At 36.2% G+C, this 23,955-nt stretch overlaps 1 protein-coding gene across 2 annotated transcripts in view; it reads left to right on the forward strand.

Moving 5' to 3' along the window:
- The first annotated feature begins 6,213 nt into the window (after positions 1-6,213).
- Positions 6,214-23,955, forward strand: part of LOC135720565 (cGMP-dependent protein kinase 1) — a 186,782-nt gene continuing 169,040 nt past the window's right edge. Inside the window, exon 1 of one of the 2 annotated variants that reach the window (XM_065242768.1) lies at positions 6,214-6,513. In XM_065242768.1, coding sequence (XP_065098840.1) covers positions 6,248-6,513 — 266 coding nt within the window. In that variant the 5' untranslated portion in view covers positions 6,214-6,247. Of the gene's footprint in view, positions 6,514-10,096; positions 10,625-23,955 lie in introns of those variants that run through there. The other variant, XM_065242767.1, reaches the window with a different exon arrangement.

Genomic DNA, 23,955 nt, shown 5'->3' on the forward strand with positions numbered 1-23,955 from the left:
CCCCCCCCAAAAAAGAGTTCTCTAAAATTTGAGGCACAGATACAACAGCAGATCCACAAACTCAGTTTTTGTCAGCTGTTCTACAGGGGTATCAACCAATTGATTACAAATAATCTGGTGGCATCTATACTGATTTATTTTGCTACAACCACCAGCAGGTCTTGTCCAAGCAACCTAAAGACACTTAGTCTCCTTTTTCTGGTCAGGACAACACTGGGTGTGTTCTGCAGCACTGTATCTTCCCAAAAAGGATGGGGGACAAGGCTTGGTAGACATCAAGGCAAGAATAAATGACTTTTAATTTACAGGCCTCTCAGAGACACAATAGCGATCTTGCTTGGACCAATGTTGCTTTTGGGTTTAGATAAACATCTATTCCTCATGAACCTACAAGAGGCACAACTAGCAGATCTTCCTCCTTTCTACAAGTCCTTATTCGAGGCTTAATTGGAAAAGGTTTGCAGTATCTAGACCAGGGATGGGCAACTTTGATAATGCAGAGGGCCAGCATTTTTCTCCTTTATACCAAGGGGGCCAGAACCACACGTACAATTTACATCATTCTTAATTTCCTTTATTAAGAAACCACAATTAACCTGTCTTTAAAGTTTTTAACTATAAAACTTAGCAATTATGCTAATTCTAAATCATAACTTTATTTTCAGTGGACAAGCACTTCAGATAAAACTTCTTAACTGCATTGCTTTAACATCTGTAACAAGCAAGGCACTTTTAAATTAGTATAGAGGAGTTTCTTGTCCAGCCCTTAGAGAACAAAATTATTTGAAATAAATAACACATAAATTCAAAACAAAATATATATAAAAAATGTTAATAACAATGTATTTTACCTTTCAAATCTGTGAGCAATTCTAGCCCGAGTACGACCCATCACCCAAACCAGTAGCATTGTTTTTAACCCGACTGGACCCGAATGTAAACTGACGTGTGTGCAGTCTGCAGCCCCGGTGGCCTCGCAACAAATTTGGCGAGCTGCTCCATTTGTTTATATGACGATGACACCAAGGTAACCGCTAAAATTTACATTTTAAAATATCTGAGATGTCTGTCTGAACGAAAATTAACCTGTCGCCAGCCACACAATGTCGCAAGCGCTCTTGCAAACAGAGGAGAGGTTTGAAAAGGACATTGACACACATGCGAGAGTTCAGGGCTTCTCGGGTCCGTTCGGCAAAAACACATTTTAAATAACCCGAGACCGGATTATTGTACCCGACCCGTGTCCGAGGCATGCGTGAAACTTTTAGACCCAAACCTGATCGGGTCTCCGGTCGGACCTCGGGTTTTTGGACTACGTGAAGACCTCTTCTTCACATAAGCCCAAACATGGGACAATGCTTACTGTGAGGATCCGCGGGACATAGCGCCCCCTCCTGGTTGGGAGTATTTACGTCCTAATACAAAAATCATAATTTTAAAAGTATTTGATTAAGTATAATATGGTCCAGCGGGCTGCGGGCCGTATTAGAATTTATCCCGGGCCGTGTGCGGCCCTCGGGCCGCCAGTTGCCCATCCCTGATCTAGACCATCAGATTTAGCACCTGGTCTTTGGTTGTTGGAAGAACAGTTGCTCTAAAACCCTTTTCTTCCAAGTGTATTACCATCTGCATATCTTTGGTCACGACTGACAATGGCCGAATATATAAAGCTGGGGCATGTGCTAAGCAGCAATGTGGAAGAAATAAGTCAAAAGGCTGGAGTTAAATCTGTGAGACTGATGTGCTTTAACAATGGACAGATATACGACTAGATCCTCCCTGCAATCACTGTTTCTGCTGCTGTGGAAAACTGGGAAGAGCATAAGCAGTACCTGTTGACTTTTAAAATCCCAGTTTTGGATGTTTTTGAACTGATTAGAAAGAAGGCACTGTATTTGACTTGTGTGAAAGTTTCCCTAATATGCTCACTGAATTTCTTTTAACAAAATGTAAAGACTTTTTCAGACTAGATTCTTTCCCTAAAGGTTGCTGGCGTGCTCTGCACAGTGTCCGATTTATAGTGGCCTCCAGTGGAGTGTTGTACATGGAGCTAAAGCTAGGAACAGACACGTGGAGCACCTTGATCCTAATGTCCTTTTTGTTTAGAGACAGAGTCTCTATTTCATTTGTTTGCTGTTTATTACTCAGTCTTCTCTATCGTCGTTGTTGTGAAGCCATCTCATATGTTGCTCTGCAGAGAACCCTTGTGGGCACAGATACACACTTTGCATGGCCCAGCACGCCAATACGATTTTACTGGACTCATGTGCTGCACTATGAGTATCCGCTGATGAACTGTGGCCGGAGATACAGGGTTCCATTTTGCAGGCATAATCCATACAAACATTTGTTTCATTGACAAGCAACTGCAACAGGATGGTTGAATTTTGTATGAATTAATGAGTTCTTGCCATGAATATAGAAATGTATGCTGGAATAGCATTAAACAAATGCCATTGCTAGTCCAACATTGGCGGTGTTGTTTTTTCTTTTTTGCCTTTTTCTTAGATTAGTCTATTTATTATTACTAGAATAGTAATGTGTTGTATGTTACAGTGTTGTGTGTGGATGTTGCAGCAGTTCCCAGACAAATTTCTCCCAAGGGAAAGAATAAATACTACCTTGATCTTGACTGTCAGGTCACAGAGTTTAGTATTGCTAAATCTGAATATCTACACTACAGCTTGTGATGTGTGCTGGATTAATGTTACAATTAACATTTGGCATTCATACCTTTCACATAGAGAAGAATCAGATGAAGTGTCCTCGCAAGTGTAAATTAATTGACAGTTTAAAAAACGAGTCTCGCATATATTACTGAGACACAAAAACACTGATAAATTATATATAAACATATATTGCTCCACTAAGTTGAGTGGAAACAATTGAATCTACAGTATATATAACAGTCTCTCTGCAGTTTCAAAGAAAATACAATTTTAAAGCATTTTCAATAAAATATCTCTGCAGCGTTGTGCAAGATGCCTCATCATTCATGTGTCTTTCTCTTAGCTGATCTCAGTCTCCATGAATCTGAATGATGGCACTTGAGAATCAGATCCCGGCAGGAGTGAGATGTGAAGTTTTGGGTTGAAGGAGCTGAAAATTTGTTGCACAACAAGAGATCCGAATAAGTTCTAAAAATAAATTCATGACAGCCAAACAAATCATTCACATATGACGATTTGATCACTTAAACTCTTATGTGAAACATGAACAAGAAGAATTTGTGAAGAACTTTCCTGCAGCTTCTTTCAATAAAGTGACATCATTCTGTCCATGACCGTCAAGCTAACCACACGACCAACAAAAAAACACAAAAGATCTACAGTACGTAACTTGTGCACTATTTAATTTCTTCTGAAGTTGTATTTTACATTTGTGTGGGGAACAAGCAAAGCAAAGGGAGTTAGTTGAAAACGTCGGTCAGGTGCAGGTTGTTATACATTGACCCGTGCATTCCTATCAGCCTGATCTCCTGAGAAATCATACATATTTTACAAGTTGGCTAATTCGTATCAATTCATTCGAAGTTAATCGTGCAAAATCGTATGATTCTCATTAAAAAACAACAACAAAACTGAATCCCTAACCACGCACCTAACCCCAAAGTCACAGGGGTCAAGGCAAATCGCACAAGAACTTACGAATGTGGTCGTATGAATAAATAGGAATTAGCCAACTCGTAAAATATGTACAAATTCTTGTGAGATAGCATTGTTTTTTATCAGTGGCGACTGGTATTAAATATTTTTTAATATTTGTCTTTAATTGGTTGTTCCTCTCTTGCAGTTGTTTCTGATTATGAAATAAATATTTTGTATATTCCCATTCGTTTACACCAAGTTATCACAAGAGTATATGGTTTGTCCTTTTACTCATTTCATAAGAATTTATTTAGAATGTGATCCAATGTTGATCCAAATTTGGGGATCTTGAGTGTTTAAAAGAGGAGCTGATGCTGAAATGCTTTAAATTACCATGGTTTTATTATAGTAAAAGTGTAGTAACTTGCTTTTAGGCAGATTGATTATCATTTGTATAATCACAGTTTTACTACAAATACCATATTTATACTATGGTTTCTGAAGCAAAAACAGGTTTATTTTTTGAATATAGGTTTTATTTGTAGTAATGGATGTAGTATAATATTTAGGGATCCACATGTACACAACCCCTTGTTAAAGAAGAACGGGAGAGAAGAACCAAAACCATTGGTAATGGTCAGGTGGGTTTGGACGCAGCTCTTACCTTCAGTTTTTCTGCCAAAGTTCTGATCTCAAACGGACATTGAAGGAGATTGCCCAGAATATGTATAAATAAGTGAAGACTATGACCGCTATTGTCACGTGGTGAAAACTGTGCCCTATCTGTCAGTCCTGAATTTAGCAGTTTGGGGCAATAGAAATTGCCCATCATGGATCAGTTTTGAGGACGCTGATTGGCTAAATTTTATGTCATATCATATGTTTTTATTTCTTGAATCAGCAATTGACTAAACTTCTACAAAGACCCGCCTTCTATGGTCAATTTCTAGATAGCCCTACAGCTGAACTTGACAGGCAGAGGGGACATACGCGGAACACAAATATTTTCCACAGATGATTTTCTATCATGCAACATAATATATACACTGTAAAAAAATCAGTAGAAATTACAATGTTATTGCAGCTGGGTTGCCGGTAATTAACCGTAGATTTACATTTCTGTTATTTACTGGCAAGAGTTTGTTCAAAGTTAAATAAATTTTAAATATTAACAAGTCTTTATCTTTACAGAATAAAACTATACAATAACAGCCTCATGCAAAGCATTCTGGGAACCAGAAATCATCATCAACCTTTTTCTGTTTTTTGCTTCAGATTTTGTTTCCCAGAATGTTTTGCTTGATGCTGTTTTTTTAGTTTTACTCTGTAAAGACAAAGACTTGTAAATGTTTAATGTTCATTTAACTTTGAACAAAATATTGCCAGTAAAAAACATAAATTTGAATCTACGGTAAATTACCGGCAACCCAGCTGCAATTTCTACGGATTTTTTTTTACAGTTGATACATTTATATAATTTACAAAATAATGATCAAATTATTATTCTTTTGTGTGTGTGTCCCAACAGTGGCTGTGAACTGGTGTTGTATAAACATTTCTCTATTTGTTACAAACCTTAGTATTATTTTTGCATGAACTTGTCCTTCATTTTAAGAACACACAGCAGTAAATCAGATCAACATCCCACCATGTCTCTCAGCAACATCATCTCATCTTCCTCCCCCTTCATTCAGATAAATGCTGCTGTGGAGGCCGATGACATAACTGTTATTGATTTTAACATCCGGTCTTCACTGAGAGATGTTCTACAGTTTCAACGAGAGAATCTGTGTGTATTACAGGAAGACCACTGTCTGTCTGAAATCTGATGCTGTCCTCCCTGGAGAGCCACGAGTGCAGATGCCTCACTGGGCTGAGATAACAATCCAACCGTGCTCGAATTTTGTGAATCACAGCAGGTTTTTATTTAGTGACATGAGCAGGTGTCAAGGTGACCCGATCAATGTACAAACATGACGGTGTTATTAGGTTGAACCATGACAAATTAATATATTAACAAACTTCACAGAAGTCAAAGTGAGGTGAACAGAAATGCAAGTAAAACACTTTTCCAGTGAGTTTGTAAAGATTAACTTTATTACCTCTGAGCCAAGACCACAATACACATACAAATATATTTGAGATTTCCACTCAGAGGCTGGAAATAACATAATATGACTGAATAACACAATCTGACCATCAGATAAAATCTAATAAAAAATTCAGTACTCATTCAGTTAATGTGCTGACCAGAAGACACTTAAACTATATTTGTTAAATCATGTTACCAAAACTGACACTACTGTAACTAACTAAATAAATGCAAGAAAACAAATTCATTGTTTAGATGGATTAGATGTCTTTATTATACCTGCATAACCCACTCTCTTTCATGTATTGAGAGATTAATGCCTGAACAGACTTCATCTTGTGTCCTTTAATAGTCTGTAAGTGCTGAATGGACAGTAAAGTCATCTTATCATATGGTAATCGATGCCATAACCCACAGTCTCTTCAGAGGAGGAGGAGGAGTTTCCAGTCTGCTGGAGTCTGCTGTGCCTGGACCGACAGCAGTCTATAATACAATAAGTCTTGTCAAATAGTCGGACAGGGAGAGATCCGCGTATTTAGCGGGAGTTCAATCCGCGCAAACTTCCATCATGAGTGAATTACACGAGGACCTCGGCAAGATGTTGCTCATGAAGGAGGAGAGAATAAAGGAGATGGAGAAACTGCTTTTAGAAAAGGAGCAGGAGTTAAATGAAGTGAAGAGAAAACTGCACAAATGTCAGTCTGTCCTGCCGAGCGCTATTGGACCCGGACCCAGAACCAGACGAGCTCAGGGGATCTCAGCCGAACCTCAGACCTTCAGATCCTTTCAGGAGTTAAAGAGTGAAATCCTGCGCAAACACTCAAAATCACACAGGTAAGATCTGCACACCTTTAGGCTATTGGGACTTTACTGTAAGTGTAAACTATACTGTATACAATAGAGTGCACTTTTAATATACTCTACCACATACAGTAATGTTGTAGCTTATACCTTTCACGTGTTACTTACTAGAGTAGGTTTGCTTACTAAATAGGCATAAATTGGATTTGTATCTAGGGATTTGTTAATCTCTTATTGATTCATATGTGCCTTGTTGAAATGCAGATCATTTTTCATTGTCATCAAAATATTGTATTGTTCTTTAAAACATGCAGGTGCTTTAAAATGTTATACTTGTAATGGCTAGAGTGAAATACATATTATTATCATACACGTTTATTGAAGTGCTGTGGTATAGTAATCAATTATTCTGCATAAATGCATTATATGTGCCAGTGAGCGACAGTATAATGTCTATTGCTCTTTCTCGTGGTAACCTTAATGAATATTTAATGCTGCCTGTTAAATATTTAATGTTATAGATATCCGCTGCTATATATTTAGGATTAATATATTTTACATTTCAACTCTTCCTGGAAACGTGGGAATAAGTAAACCGTATTTCTGTAAATCAGTGTCTTTATTAACTAAAGTAGGGGTCACTTACCGTCCACTGGTGTAATAGTGGTTAAAAATCACATTGATTATGCATTTAAACTAGGAAGACAAGAAAACAGCTGTGGGACTAAAATAAGTTAGTCCATTTAGACACTTTAGATGCAACTTTATAGTTCCTGTCTGAAATATACTGTATATAAATAATATACATATAATTATTTGTTCTTAGCCACTAGATGTCACTAAAATATCAGCCCATCATAATGGGGTTCTAAAAAACTGTGGGTGGGATCTGAAATTGACAAGTGATGCATTTTGATGCTTAATTTTATAGCTCATTTGAAATTATTCACTTGGAATATCATTATATTCAACGTATTCAGTAAACGTATAGGCAGAGCATTCCATTTGTTCTCACTTAAACAGACTCACTGTGGCCTCTAATGCTTGACATATCATGAAAATCTGACTTTTTCATGTTTAAGTCTTATAATTGGATCCCCAGTGCTTCTATCAACCTTGAAAACATGATAAAGAACAACCCAGTAATTTAGTTATGGCAAACCATTCTCCTCAAGCATGTAAAAAAATAGAAATCCGGCTCCCTTTGTGATGTCAGATGGGGATACTACTGCCCCTTAATCTGCACTATCCAACCACAACACAGCCATACAGTGCAGAGATCAGCTCATTTGCATTTTAAAGGACACACCCAAAAACGGCACATTTTTGCTCACATCTACAAAGTGTCAATTTTAATAAATTATCTACATGGTATTTTGAGCTAGAATTTCACATCAGTACTCTGGGGACACCAAATACTTATTTAACATCTTAAAAGAGTCTTGTTTATTACAAAAAGATGAAGTTGTAAATAGACAGGTGTTTAACTGGAGCATTTGTTGAATTGATTCTGATGGCTCAGCAGTTCATTGTATGTGTGTTGTGATCCTTTATTTGTGCTCATCTTTGTGTTATAAGATTATAAATTCAAGAGTTCTGGTCCCTATTTGAGAAATATTAAGCTCCTCTTCTCTGATCCTGTGTGTTCTCATCTCAAACTCCTTATGTAATCAACAAGCTCCTTAAAAAGCCCTTGAGAAATGAAACGTGTGCTACCTTTCTTGTCCTGATAAAAGGCTGCAGGGCAAGGTCGTCGGCTCTTATGGCACTAATACAAGCCTTTAACATTAACATCACATCTCATGTCCACAGTGACACAAACGCTTTGATCTGCTCCTGCTCTGCAGTTCTTCTAAATGGTTTACGAGACTCATCAATCGTCCTTAATTGGTCTTTTCTGCTACTGTATGCATGATAAATGTGATTCAGATTCACTATAAGGTGGCTGTCGTGGTCTACATTTTGCACAGTATCCTTGTGAGATTTGTGTGTTACATTATTACACGCGAGTTTCTAAATTCAGGACATTCATTAACAAGTGTGTTGGGATTCATTTTTAAAAACCACCTTACAGCAGAAATCTACTGTAAATGTACACAGTGCAGTACAATACAAAACCACAGATAGAATTGAGTTTGCAGTTGCCTTAAAGGATAATGGTGATTTTTAATATATCTAATAAAACATGATTTAGCATAATCTAAATATCAGAATTTAATTATAGTTTCATTTAAAGTGAACTCTCTTCAAAAAATCTTGTGGTGTGTCACTTGATTTTTACACAAGAGGGCGCTTTTGATCCTATTTTTGACATTCTGCTTTTATTTAGTAACATAAAGTCTGGTGCTCTTCTTCCATACATTCATTAAGTTATTTTTAAGGTTATCACTTCTATGATTATACTGTAGGATCCTAGACATTTTTACATTGAACTTATAATGAACATAACTAATGATACTAGAGATGCTATTCAATAAGATTTATTCTGTAAGATCTTTAGCTTTTCTTATAGCACAGTGTTATAGTACAGATAATGAGGTGAACTAAAGCATCATCTAGTTGGGTGTTAATAGAAAGATTCAGATGATGTTAGAAGCTGCAAGGAAGAAACGTGCAGTTCAACATAAACCCTGAACATGCAGAGAGCTCAGTCTGCTGCAAGCTGCTGTGTTTCTGAAAGTTTCTTGGCCTGCGGGTACCACTGTGCCATATTTTCTAACAAACACCATATGAACAGAGATTTTTTAGATGGAAAAACGTTTGTGAGATCAGACCAATATGTTTTCAACTAAACATATGTTTAGTGCCTTTGTTTCCAACAGAGGAATATCTGGTGCAACCTGCAGGCTTAATACATTTGAAGGTACAGTATATCACAGAGAAATATAAGTACATGACATCACTGAGATGTTTCAGTGTTTACTATACGACTAAATTTCTTAACTTCACAGCTCCACTCAGATGCAGAACTTGTACAAATTTGTATAATGTATACAGTGTAATTACGTAAGCACAGAACAAGTACAGAGCAGAATATTAAAAGCAAACAAAATTAATTTAATGAATGCATAAGGGTGTTGTCACACATAGCTCATTTTTAAAGAATCAAACCTAAAAGTAATGTCATAACCGATAAAGGTTTTGCTTAGATTAAATTGAAAATATTTGTCAGAGGAGTTTTATAAAATCATTAATTTTTTTAATTGTCTATATTATTTTTTTACAACACACATTGTTTTAGTAAACACTGAGTTAAATAAACAAGCTTTTGGCCATAACTGACCATAGTCTCGGTCACATTATGCAAACACAGAATATGTGACATTTTCTTACGGCTCTGTATCATATTTGATGGCCTTTAATATGCAAATGTGTGCCTAATTACTTAATATGGTGTCTGATTTGCATATTTTAACATTAGAAATGGGTAACGTCACATTACAAATAAAGTTTCATATGTGGAGGTATTTTAACGACGAGAAGTTTTATTATGATCAGAGGAAAGCCACCTGTAGTTGCTCCCTGTGCAGGCGCTCGTGCGCGTGTAGGTGCGCGCGCTCGACTCTTTTTGCCTGCGAACATGCCGTTTTTGCTGCGCGTTCACTGCGAGCTAGTTGCGATCCACAGCTGCGTCTGACGTGTCTGTAGAAGAAATAAACGAGTGAAAGTTCGTCTTCTGACAGCGATGTGTGCGCGCTCCGCGGGTGTTTCCCGGTCATTCCTCTGACCGAAGCGCGTTAACGGTGGATGCGGTGAAGTGTGTGTGGTTTCGCTGTCGCGGGAAATACGACATAAAGCGTTTTGTTTTAATTCCTCTGTTTATTGTGAGTGGTGAAGTGTGAGGAGCAATGGGGACTTTACGCGACCTTCAGTACGCGTTACAGGAGAAGATTGAAGAGTTGCGACAGAGAGACGCGCTCATTGATGAACTGGAGCTGGAGTTGGACCAGAAGGATGAACTGATCCAGAAGCTTCAGAATGAGTTAGACAAATACAGATCTGTGATCAAACCCGCAACTCAACAGGTGCACAAGCAGAGCGTCTTCGAGCATCAGAGGACCAAGAGACAAGCCATCTCAGCCGAACCGTTTGACATTCAGGACCTCAATCACGTTACCCTTCCTTTCTACCCGAAGAGCCCACAGTACGTGTTTCATACTTTATATCATGCTGCTGCTGTTCTCATTAAGGTGTATGATTGTATTTATACAGTCAAGTATTGATGATTTTACTGTTATGACATCTTAAAGAGTTCATGAATGGTGGTTTATGTAAAGCTCCTGGAGTTTGTGATACGAAGTGAACTTTACTGATGTGTCTGATGAATGTGCACAGTAGTCAACAGGTACACTACAGTAGTCAAGTCTGACATTTACACCTGTTGATGAGCAACTTAAAAAGACAGAAAAAAGGTGCACAAGTTTGAATGGAAGAAGAAAGAGCTTTTCAATCTGTATTTTGTTATGCATCAAAACTTAACATCTAGTCAGAAGTTTAAATGGTAATATCAATACTTGTAACTATGTTAAGTACACTGGTAAGTGAGGTAAAATATCAGTAAGTGATGTAGTTCAAATAGGGTTGCAAATTTTCATGAGAATTAACAGGAATATACGGGACTTAACTGGAATATATGAGAATAAATGGGAATAAACTGGGAATTTAAAACAAATTTTCCTGTAACAGGGAACTTAAATGTAGTTAAAAAAATCTTAGCAGCATAATTTTGTTTAAAACAACAAGATTTAATTTAAATCCTGGCTTGATGAGCGCAAGTATATGGCTTAAAACAAAGAACAATTTATTTAAAATAAAAGTATTTTGTAACAATACACACACTTACCATTCAACAGTTTGGGTATTGTTTTTTTTTCATTTATTACATTTGTATTACTCGTATGCATGTCTGCTTATGACCAAACAAATAGTTTATTTATGTTTGTATATGATATAGTTTATATAAATTTCCATACATTTCCAAATAATTTCCATAAATTCCCATATAACCGCGTTAAGTTGCCAATTTGCAATATTTTAAAAGTTCCCCAGATTAAGTTTCCATGAAAAGTTTTCGGAAATGTAGAAAACTTTCAGCCCATGCATTTGCAACCCTACGAGATGTGTTGTATGTGTGGGCTGTTGTTTAAAATAGTGACATGCAAATTGGCAAAATCTGTAAATTGAGTACATTTGTGATATTAACATTAAATTTACATTACATACATATAGGCATTTAGCAGACGCTTTTTTCCATAGCGACTTACAAAGATTAGGAAACAATAAAAGCGATTTGTCAAGGGAGGCAATAGTACAAAGGTGGTTATAAATAGATACAAGTTTTCACTATGCCGAAACAATACCTATTGAGAGAAAAAGAAAGTGTTTGAGGTTTTTTTTTCTGAAAAGGGAGAAGAGAAGGAATTTACATTAGTCATTTAGCAGACACTTTTATCCAAAGCGACTTACAATGATTAGGAAACAATAAAAGTGATTCGTCATAGAGAGGCAATAGTACAAAAGATGCTTAAAGCAATACAAGTTATCACTATGCCGAAACAATACTCGTTGAGAGAAAAAGAAAGAGTTAATGTTTTTTTTTTGGGGGGGGGGGGGCTTTTTATAACTGAAAAGGGAGAAGAAAAAGAAATGTGGTCAATAACTATGTCAAGTATTTTTGAACAAAAATGTTTCCAGAAGCTTGTTGAATCTGTGCCTGAAGGAATTTAAGGCAAAAATTGGGTCAAAGTTTAAATTTGATTGGCATATATTTCACTAATAGCACTCTTTCAACATTGGTTTGAGATCATTATTTGGTCCCAGAGATGAAATAGGGCTTTTAAATCTATATATAATGCATAGCTAGAAAGACGAAGCTGAAACAGCTGTAATGAAATGCGCAGAAGTGTGCGGCAGAAGAGATTCTCAGCATCTTTTCATCTTCTTCTCAGCTGGATCTCCAGAGCAGTGTTATCCAAAGATCCAGCATTTCCTCTTCTCTTCATCTCCTCCTACTCTCACCAGCAGCTTTCTTCACAGTTTGTGAGCATTTCAATACTGCTCATGTTTATGTCTGCTGAATTTTAACTCATGTAGTTGAGTGGATCCTGTCTCTTTGAAGGCGTCACACTTTTGTTCTGCTTTCATCGGTACTGACGGCGCGTGGAGGACTAATTTTATCATTCGCAGGAGTGAAATAAATAGCATCACTAAAACAATATGAGCACACACTGATACCAGCATGGTCTCACTGTTAATACTTAGTATTAATACGTACTTTCAAAAACACCAAGCGTATTTTTTGTACGTTTAAATTTCCCTTTAACCGTTTTATTGATAAAGTTACCACCCTTACCCTACCCAAAACCTTACTTTAAACACAAAACCTTTTAATACCAGAATGAAATACGTAATGTATTCGTTTCATATTATGATTTTAAAAGATCACGTCATGTTAATATTACACCTGTGTGGATTGCAGATTGGTTGCAGTGATAAAAGCAATCGTACATCTATTGCAACCAAAAATGTTTTACAGGCGCAGGTTATCAATGCTCCCCACAGAGCTAACAGCACAAACATTTCAGAAAGGCTAAAATGATATATCTTATTGTATTGATGCAAACAATGACCTTTAAATACGGATGCTAGATTTGTTTTCATTGGCTTGTTCACCCTAAAATGAAAAATCTGTCAACACGTGTGATTTTTTTCAGACCACACCAGGAAATTATCTCCATGTTTTACTTTCCATACAGTGACTGTGAACAGGGAACTGTTGCTGACGAGATGGTAATAAATCATGGCAGAAGGTTTATTTTTGGGTTTCTCTGTCACAGTAAAAACCACAGGACCGTCTTTACATTGTTTTCTCCCACTCCGAGGTTTTGTGGAATGGATCCATCTCGCTTTCCACCAGAAGAGCATATTTTCTCCTTTTAAGGCATTAGCTCAGCGTTGTGCTCTACGTTTGGCCAGACATAAATCTTTGTTTAACAAAAGAGTTGAGAGTGGGTTAGGAAGACCTGTAAAAAGCACGGTCGGAGAGATGGACCAAACACAAGCCGCAACCGTGCCAATCTGCGCTCTTCAAGTTCTTTGAAACAGCCCAACTGAACCATCTGGCAAAAAAATTCCTCGGCATTCCTGCGAGAGGTCTGCCAGGACACCCTAATGGTGCCTGAAATATCAAAGCTGCCGATTAAACTGAAGCTTCTGATGCGAGGTGGCATTTTCAGCACTTTTTTTGCTATGGTAACCCCATCAGGACAGAAGCGTTGCCAGACGCTGAAGAAATCTGCCCACCACCTGCAGCTCAGAGTGCAAAGAAAGCATTTGGCAGCAGCCCGCGATGGCCCTTTAGATTGCTGTCATGAATATGAGGAGACAGTGTTTGACATGCAAAACGGCTCATGGTGAATCAAAGTGTAGAAGAAGCGTTGACAGCGGACGTGGTGTTTTTTTTTTAGAGATATTTTATAAGATTTTGTTTCATTGTTTGCCTGCTTTAATGATTCCATTTGTGAATTTAGCTTTTAGCCATGGTGTTTTTTTTAGTGCACTAATGGCTTTTGAGTATGCACGTTCCCTGGATATCGAACCCATGACCTTGGCATTCGCATGCCGTTGTTAATCTCATGCTCTGCCAACAACCTCTATTACATTGTCAAGGCTTCAGTCCACACGGATCGTTTCTGATAAATCCTTTTTTAAAAGAGAAAATAATCTTAGGCAAACAAGAATGAAATGCATTCTTGCATGAGAACGTAGTATTTTATCAGACCACTGCGCTTATGAATGTGGATTCTGCTTATTTTGGCATTCAAAATAAGTCATGATAAAAATGATTTGACATGATCTCACACTGTAAAAAAATTCTGTAGAAATTACAGTCTTACTGGCAGCTGGTTGCCAGTAGCTTACTGTAGATGTTACACTTATGTTGTTTACTGGCAACAGTTTGTTCAAAGTTAAATGATGATGAAACATTTTCAGTCTTTACTTTCTACAGTAAGTTACTGGCAACCAGCTGCATAATTACAGCAATTTTTTACAGTAAAACAGACTGTAAAGTGAACATAAAATCAAAACTCATCTTAAAAAAACATGTTTCTAGTCTTATTTTGATTCTTCTGTGAATGTTAGTGCATATTATTTGCAAAAGGATGTTTATCATTTTTTGATCAAAAGTTAAAATTAAACAATGTTTTGAATGTGCTGCTTATTTGGTCATTTTACATCACTTTAAAGTCATAACCCTTCCCTGTAATGTGACTCTTCGGTGAAAAGTTGGCATTGGAACTTTAGTATTGGTGTTTAGTATAGGTTTTGAAATGTCTCCCATCCCCTCCCGTTTTGTTATTTCTCCCGGGGAACTCCCGTAATTTGTACGGCTTACCTCGTTATATGAATAATCACATCAATATATTATTCCAAGGTTGTCCAGATGCCAGATTTTGTATGAAATGCATTCTACTTGCACAATAGACACATCATACAATTTTAAACCTCAACCTGGCAACCTACAAATCAGTTTGGCTGTTGATCTGCACAGGTAGACGGGGGATGTTGAATCAAGCATCACTATTAAAAATAGCATTAGAAAGCTCAGATGGTGCTACAGCAAAAAAACTAAACAAAATATAGCTGCAAATTTAACAACAGCTGGACGGAGGAATTTAATTTCTTATCGGCACCATCGACAATAACGCAGCACAATAAATCACAACGGCACAATTGCACTGTGGAGGGACAGTATGGTCAGGGTGCGTGTGGAATTAGATGAGGAGATGAGAAAAATCCAATATGAATAAATTTTTATGACAATAATAATCTTTAACAACAGACAGACAATAGACTGAAGCTGCGGTTACACTAGACTTGAGCATGTGATTATTTGTCAGATTTTGCTGCAGGGAAGGGGGGGAGCAGCTCATCAAAATGATCTTGGCTTCATCCATTTTCGTCACGTAATGACATGTTTTGTACTAGTCACAACACTCCAAGTCATATGATTTCGATGGGATAGCTGATTTCAAACTGACGTTTCGATGCTGTTGTCCCGAAGATCTCGAAGTGTAGATGTTTCAAAGAAAAACAACAACAAAAACATTTAATTTCAGTTCTTCGCAATGAGGTGGACAACGATGCTTTTTCCCGGGTTCGATCCTACAGTAAGGTAGTCAAGAACACTATCCACTTGATCATTTGTGTGATCCAAACAAGAAGTATGCTACAATTAGTCAGTGCTTGTCTGAATCCTTGACAAGACGTAAAGTTTTACATCAAGACGTGCAAATGACAACTTGGGGTCACTGTGGAGACGGCTTTGTATTGATGTTTCAAAGCTTCAAAAAAATAGGGCCCAACAGCTTCAACTATTAGGGTGTTTCAGAAAGCATTATTCTGTCCACCACTACGAATTCACAGGTCAGAGTTCAACAGACTTGAACTTTGCAACGCAGTGACCTGCGAAATATCACTGCACAGTCTTGCGTTTTCGGTCTGACTCATTTGCATGCGTATGAATAAAAGTCAATGCAACAAAATGTCTAGTGTGACCGGCCCTTAAAGATGGTATACAAAGAGGAGCTGATGAGGGTGATAGCTGGCAGATGAGGATAACTGCAGACACTGCACAGTAACAGTGTTGGGTGTAAACTAGTTACTAAGTTATTAGTTGCTGTAATTTAATTACTTTTTCCTTAAAAAAAGTAAAGTAATGGATTAATCTTTTTCCAGTAAAGTAATGGATTAATCTTTTTCCAGTAATTTAATTCCAGTTACTTCTGCTGTGATTAAACTAAATACTGTGTATGAACTGTCTCAATGATATACCAGTGCAGCTGCTAGCCATTTTTGGTGCCCTAAGCTAAATTCCTTTATGATGCCCCCACCCGGACCACGAGAAAAAAAAACTTAGTTTTTACCAGTTTACGTTTTTACTAAACATATAACTCAATACCAATAGCCAACACACACTACACATATGAAAGTGCACTACACTTTTCTTCAGTAAATGGCATAGCAAAATAAATAAAAGATTGGATGTTTTTCCCAAATTCAATGTCACCTAATCTTGAATAAATTACATTAAATAATCATCACACAAGACAAACAAGAATAGACAATCTTCTTAAATAAAACAAAGATTTAGAGGACTAAAAGTCACAACTTTACTAAACACAGTATGCTATGTAGAACAGCTAATCTAATCTAATCTAATCTAATCTAATCTAATCTAATCTAATCTAATCTAATCTAATCTAATCTAATCTAATATAATATAATATAATATAATATAATATAATATAATATAATATAAAAGCATAATAGAATGAGGTGCAATAAAGCACTGCATTTAACAGTAATGTTTGATTTATATCATACGGAGGCCCTAAGGGGACATGGACCAAAACTTAAATAACGTTTAGTTTTGCGTGCGCACGTGAAACTTTCGCGCGCGAAATTTGAAACTATCACGTGTGCACGTGAAAGCGAAAGTTTCAAGTGCGCACGAGAAAGTTTCACGTGAGCACACAAAACTAAACTTTACAAAAAATTCTGCACATGAAGGTTTCGCATGAGCATGTGAAAGTTTCACGTGAGCACGCAAAAGTTTCAAGTGAGCACATGAAACTAAACTTTTGATTTATTTTACTCCAATGTCACCTACTGTAAGGGGCTGGGTAATATCATTCATAATGACATTTTATATATATATATATATATATATATATATATATATATATATATATATATATATATATATATTTGACAGGAATTGTTAGCCTACCATGTGCACTGCACTGACTGCGAATGTTAACTGTTACTGAGAAAGTATTAACCAGTGTCACGTCAAAACAAACAATGAACTACTCAATATCCAAAGAAAGATAGTAAAGAAATTAAAATCTAGCTGGCATCAGTTATTTGTAAAATGTATATGGCTGGTAATGTTTAACAGTAAAATCTCAATTTAGCTTGCACTGAAGTTATAAATTATAACAACATAGTTTGCTAACATTAACAACAGCAAGTTCAAGGCGCATAACAATAAGCAGCAGCACATGCACATTTCCCATGCTTAAACACGGACTTACCTTCAAGTGATGCATCTCGCAGTTTCTTTTTTTTTATTTTCTCAAATCCTGACTCCTGCTGTCTTTTCGGGGCCATTTCCATAAAAGTTGCCTACTGTCTGTCAAAACTCGTTAGGCGCCCACGCGATTAACTGGTGTGGCCCATACGAAGGGGGCATACTTTCTAGACTAGACCAATTAAATTTTCTCGTTCCCCCTTTTTTGTTACATAAACATGGCTAAAAAGTGCCAAATAATATTTCTATAGGTTAATGAAATAATATTGGCACTTTAATTTTTTTCATTAGGCTATTTTTGGTGCCCCATCAGCACTAGGTGCCCACGCACAGCGCGCCATGCGGCACTGTATAGTGGATTTAACATCAACATTTAAAGTCTATGGCAGTGTTCTTCAACCTCGGTCCTCGAGGACCCCTTAGAGAATGTTTTAGATGTCTCCTTAATTAACACACCTGGTTTAACTCATTAGCTTGTAGGGAGACATTCTGGAAGGAGGCTGATGAGTTGATTCAGGTGTTTCAAATAAGGAGACATCTAAAACTTTCTTGAAAGGGGTCTTCAAGGACCGGGGTTGAAGAACACTGGTCTAAGGTTAAAATGCATTGAGGATCCTGAGAAATGAGGTCCAGAAAAAAAGGGGGAAAAATAAGGAAACGGGCAGGAAGACAGACTGGGACCGTGACAGGTTTATTAAGTTCAATTTATTTCTCTCTGTAGTATTAGTCTGTGTCAACACTGACAGAAATCCCCCACTGCATTTTTCATGTACAAATATTAACTTCTTGCTTTAAACATTTTGACTCTTGTTGTTCACTCTTGCGTTAGGTAAAGTTATGCTTCTATGACTAAAAAATAATAAATGTGGTAAAATAAAAATATTTAGATTTAAGCTTTTATAGCCAAACTTCTATTTCTACATTCTGATGTATGGGAAAACCAGACGAAAGTAACAAAGTAATTTTCTCAGAGCACTGACTATATTTGCATTTCAAACTATGACAGCATCTTTAGCAGGCAACCCTTGACGGAGCTGACAAATATCACGTTATTTTGTCATTGTTTCGCATATGTGGGTCCAGAAGGCTGTTTTTGACCATGATAAGCAAATTCCTAAAGCTGTAATTTTTTGTTCTGTTTCTCGTTTTATGTGTCACAGTACTGATCAATCTACAGGTTCTATAAACCATCCTGATGTTTGACTTCTTAGAGTTTTTCAAAATAAAAGTAAATCAAGTTTAAATGTAGTGTCTGTTGGGAGGAAAGTAACACTTTTAACTTTTGTCCACCTGCTAATACTGTTGCATTATGTTGAAAATGTATATTATTATAATTTAATTAAATCTTCATAGTGTTCATACTGCTGAAAAATGTTTTATTCTCCACAGTTCAAGTTTGAACTGCCGGGTTGCTTTTGAAACATTTGAAAAAAACTGAATATCGTCACCTTCCTAAACTAATTGCCATTTTTTAAAAAGTCATTTTTTGAAAAAAAAAAATGTTTTAGGCTTATTTATTTTGCCTAAATCAAAAGACATTGAGACTTAGGCAATTTTACAAGATTTTCTAAATGGTAGCTGCATCAAGAAGAACACAAATCTACTCAACCTCTGAAGTTAGTTCCATTTATTTGTGTTTTCTGAGAAACCTGAAAAAATGACTTAGGCAAGACTTAGGAAGGTGACAATATGTAAAATGCAGTGGGGAACCTTCAGGGCCTTCTACGCCTTCAGAGAAGGCCTAAAAAAATTAATAAAAAGATTTTTTTATAATAATAATACAAATAAATAATATAGTATTCAATAAAAATATGTTTTTACATTTTAAAATTTCTATTTAATTCAATTTAATACAATACATGTAATATATTTTCTCTCATCTGTTCTAACGTTAAGCTTACTGTCAGGTTCATGTCATGAAAACATCTAATCCAATCAGAATCGTCTGTCTCTATTAAGGCCCGGTTATCTGGCTCATTCATTGGTTAGGACTTCATGAATCCCAGGGAAGGCCAAGCTATGTGTTTTGGTGTGGAGAGTGACGGGCAAATTGACCAATCACGTTTTGATTTCAAGGGGGCGGTAAAAAAACAAAACATTGTAAGCCTTCATGAAGTCCTAAGCATGCAACAAACTGGATGCGAGCTGCCGTAAAACACCAAAGACGAAGATCATAGACCGTTAATATTAATACAGTCTAGTGCCCCGAATCTCTGCGGTGAGAGTGGTTGAGGTAAATGGCGGAAAACGTGATTGACGTTGTGGTTAGCTTGATAGGGCTGAGGTAAAAACGAAATTACTTAAGCGCGTACTCGTGAAGAGCACAGCCGGGAGAAGCACGTTGAAAGGAGACTGTGCATATGACGCGAACACGAGAAAAATAATGGGTTTAATTATACTTTTACTTCCTGACAGTTTCACTTGTTACGTGAGGATAGTAATGACTGACAGACGACGCCAAATTACATACAATATAATTTCCTAACTAAATCTGAGAGAATATGAAAACATTCAAATATTTTTTTCCCCGCTATACTCGATGGGCAGGGCGGAGATACATTTTGGTAGCCCTCGGGGCTCGGGCTAGAGATTTTGCGAGCCCTGGATATCTTATAACAACAGTTATAAGCCACAAGGAGGTGCACTGAGAACGCAGGGTGCTATATTTCCCCTTATGAAAAAGGCTAACAAGGTATCCTACAGCTAAATATATATTTCCAAAAAATAAAAATAAATTAAAGAACATAATTTAAGCTTGTTAAATGCAAATTTACAGAGCCCCTGACTGTCATTACAGAGCAGCAGAATCTGTATTTGTGTTTATCAGTTAGATTAAAGTAATTTTAAACTTTAAAACTGCATTTAAAGGCAGACAATGCCCATTCTGTAATTTAACTTTGCGTGCTCAGAATTTTTACACGTTCACTGTATGATTTAACGAAATACGAATAGCCTAGTATTATGGATGGAGAGGCATTTGCACTTCATTGCATATTTTGAAGGCCCAGCTGAAGTACCCACGGTTCGCCACTGGTAAAATGTAATTTGATTATTTCTGATTATATAAACAACAAAATATTTTTGCAGTACATATTAACAAGGTCATATATTTACGAAAAACAAGTGTAACACAAAAAATCTATCTTGTTCTGTTGTGTTACTTTTCGTCCCAGCTGACAGGGTCTAAAGTAACAATGTGCTACTTGTTCAAAGTGAAATTATACTAAAATTATAAGTCATTTTACATTTGTTCAAAATTCCACCTGGTATTCGTAGACCACACCTGTGAGTTATTGACCACAGCAAAAATATACCTCTGTCTGAAACATTATCTTTAAAAATGAAGTTTTTCTGAAAAAAAAAAACAATGGTACTTTCGCCCCAGCTACCCTAATACTCTCATTCAACAGAAATAACATACACCATTTTAAGTTGACTTTGACACTAAAGTGGATAATCAGTAGATAATCCTTTAATGCATACAAATGATTCTGCTTTAGCGATGACATGGTAATTTAATACCAAAATACATTAGATTTATTAATATCATTCTGTCTCATTACACGTATGATTGGCTGAGATGGTGAGCTCGCTGCACAACATCTCCTCTAAATGTTGACTGATAAGAATAATCTGTCTTGTGCTTTCCTATCTTTTATTATAACTCTCATTATTGTTGGTGGACGGGCGTCTGTGTGTGCTTGTCTGAATGTGATCTCTATCTAGTATAAAACCTGGAACCATTTGTCTCTAATCCCCATTCAGATATAGGAAATGCTCGAGGACATATTTCTTCTGACTACTGTGCCATCAGAGGGGCAGAAAAACAGATTAAATGAGTTTATAATCCTATAAATGTTCTATTAGTTTCAGTCTCATGTTCCTCTTGAGAATTCAAATGCATGCAAATGATCGCTGTGACGACACACTGTGTAACTTTTAATGCTGGGGACACACCTAAAAACTTGCTGAAACATCCTAAGATTGGACCCAACACACATATTGGGTGTTTCCTGCATGAATGATTTTTATCTGTGATTGTAAACAGAGACTGAGCACAACTGGCAAAGCCTGGCATGATCAGTCATTATGATCAAATTGCATTCATAATCTGGGCAAAAATCAGTAGGTGTGTCTAGGGCTGTCACGGTTATGAAATTTGGCTGAGGGTAAATTGTCTAATAAATTGTGACGGTTATTAATGATTAATTGCCTGTTTTAGGGCTTTGACAATTAATTGTCTGTTTTATTGCTTTGACATTTAATTCTATTTCCTTTTTTTCTTGTTCAGGAAATAGATTTCACACATTGTTGTGGTTATTTAAATTAAATATTTGAAAGGTTTACCTAGCTGTATTAATACTAATACACATAACACATATTTCAAAGTAATTGTTTAATGAATATATCTTTTAAAAAAGGAAAATTCTTCATAAGATATAAACACAATAAAGTGCTAAAAAATAACTGAAAATAAAAATTCAATCAAAATAAACTGACTATACCAGAACAGGCTCAAATAGTAGCCAATCCTACTAAGGTCAAATTAGTACTAGACCACATGTCTGTAGTGGCTGCATAAATTTGGAATTTCTTTTTCGGAAATATATGTTTTACCTGGCAGTTCATACCGCTTATCAAAATTTTGCAGCATTTCTTTAAATGTTTGTATTAAACGGCTTTGCATAATGTACCGCGTTACATTGTCAGTTAAGGAGTGCCATCTGATATTGTCTCATTTGTACAGGCGCTGCAGCTCCCTCTTGTGTTTTTTAGAGAGATGTGCGGTAATCTGAAATCATTGTGATGAGGTCAAACAATTGCCATGTTTTGTGGGGACATTCCATAGACATAATGCATTTGTGACCCGTCACGGAAACCAGTGTGACAAGTCGGCAGGACAAGTTTCGAGAAAATGAGAAACAAAGTTTTTTTTACATCTATTTTTTACACGAGGTGCAACCTTTCGATCTCTCTGAGGAGGCCCATACAAAAGTGACTTAAACTGCAATTCATCGACTGGCAGCTAGAAGCTGCGTGCCAAGGTCAACGTGCTGCAAACTAACTGGTCTTCCGCCATACAATATAGTTCTAATTTTCCACTTAGAAAAATCGCCATGTTTTATTTTATGCCACCATACTTACTCGTGGAACTCCTCATGTAACAGTCTTTAAATGGGGAAAACATGAAAGTGTTTGGTGGCTTCTAAATTCATTCCTGTTTGGATCCTAAGAAGTTAATGGGGCTAGGCTAAATGCTAACAGATTCACAACACGCTGTACACTGTTAGACATTTTCAAGGATTTTTCCAGTAAATAAGATTTACAGTTCTAAACTGTATTTCCATTTTACAGTATTTAAATGCTACTGTAAATATGTTATACAGTGTGCTACTGTAAAAAACCCAGGTTTACTGTATACTACTGTATACTATACTACTATTCTTTTTATTTTTTTATACATTCATTTTTATTATATTTAAATTAGCTATAATTTTTAGATAAAATTAATTTTTACATTTTAACCTACAGATATTGCTAACATTTAATTCAAAGAGACAATTTCAAATATTGAAGCCTTTATTTAAAACAATACAAAAATACTTTAAGAAGTTGTGTGAAATTACATTTAAACCATACACATTTCAAATCATTTGCAGTAATACATTTAAAATAACACAAATTATAAACATACATACGTATAACACTGATTACAGGTTTAGTTAATCCAAAAATTATAATTTTATAATTTAAACAATGATTTTCTTTGGTTTTCCAGTTACAATGGGAGTAGTCTGTGACCGCATTATAAAATGGCTCCACATTATATGTGCTATATATTTCAAGTGTCCCAAAGACATACAAAAAGGGGTGATGAAAATATAATAAATTTTGACCCTTTTTTGATTTGATTTGATTTATTTATAGATTGCCAAACATACATAATCCAAAGGATAACATGTTAAAGTGTAAACACTTATTTCCAACATGGTCCTTGCCTTGGTGGTAAAACATTTCACACAAAAAAACAAACAAAGACCTATTATAGGTCAAAGACATAAACATTTACACAAATCATCCAAATTCACCAATATCCTAAAATCAAAGAATCATAAATCACATAAATTAATCAACTCCACGCTAGTTATAAAAGAGATCAGCTACTCTATTCCATAAAAGGGCCTTAATCTGATATTTAAAAGACCCTCTGGTATTTACCATCTTGAGGGAAATTGGCAAATTGTTCCATAGCATGATACCTGTATAAAAAAAGAACTTCCAGCTGCATTGTTGACTCTGGGCACTTTACAAGAACGGACACTGGCCCTAGTATTATGGTAATGCTGTGTATGAACAATTTTTATGCTGGAGTGTAAATA

The sequence above is a fragment of the Paramisgurnus dabryanus genome, chromosome 1, assembly GCF_030506205.2.
Source record: "Paramisgurnus dabryanus chromosome 1, PD_genome_1.1, whole genome shotgun sequence".
NCBI classification, from domain to species: domain Eukaryota; kingdom Metazoa; phylum Chordata; class Actinopteri; order Cypriniformes; family Cobitidae; genus Paramisgurnus; species Paramisgurnus dabryanus.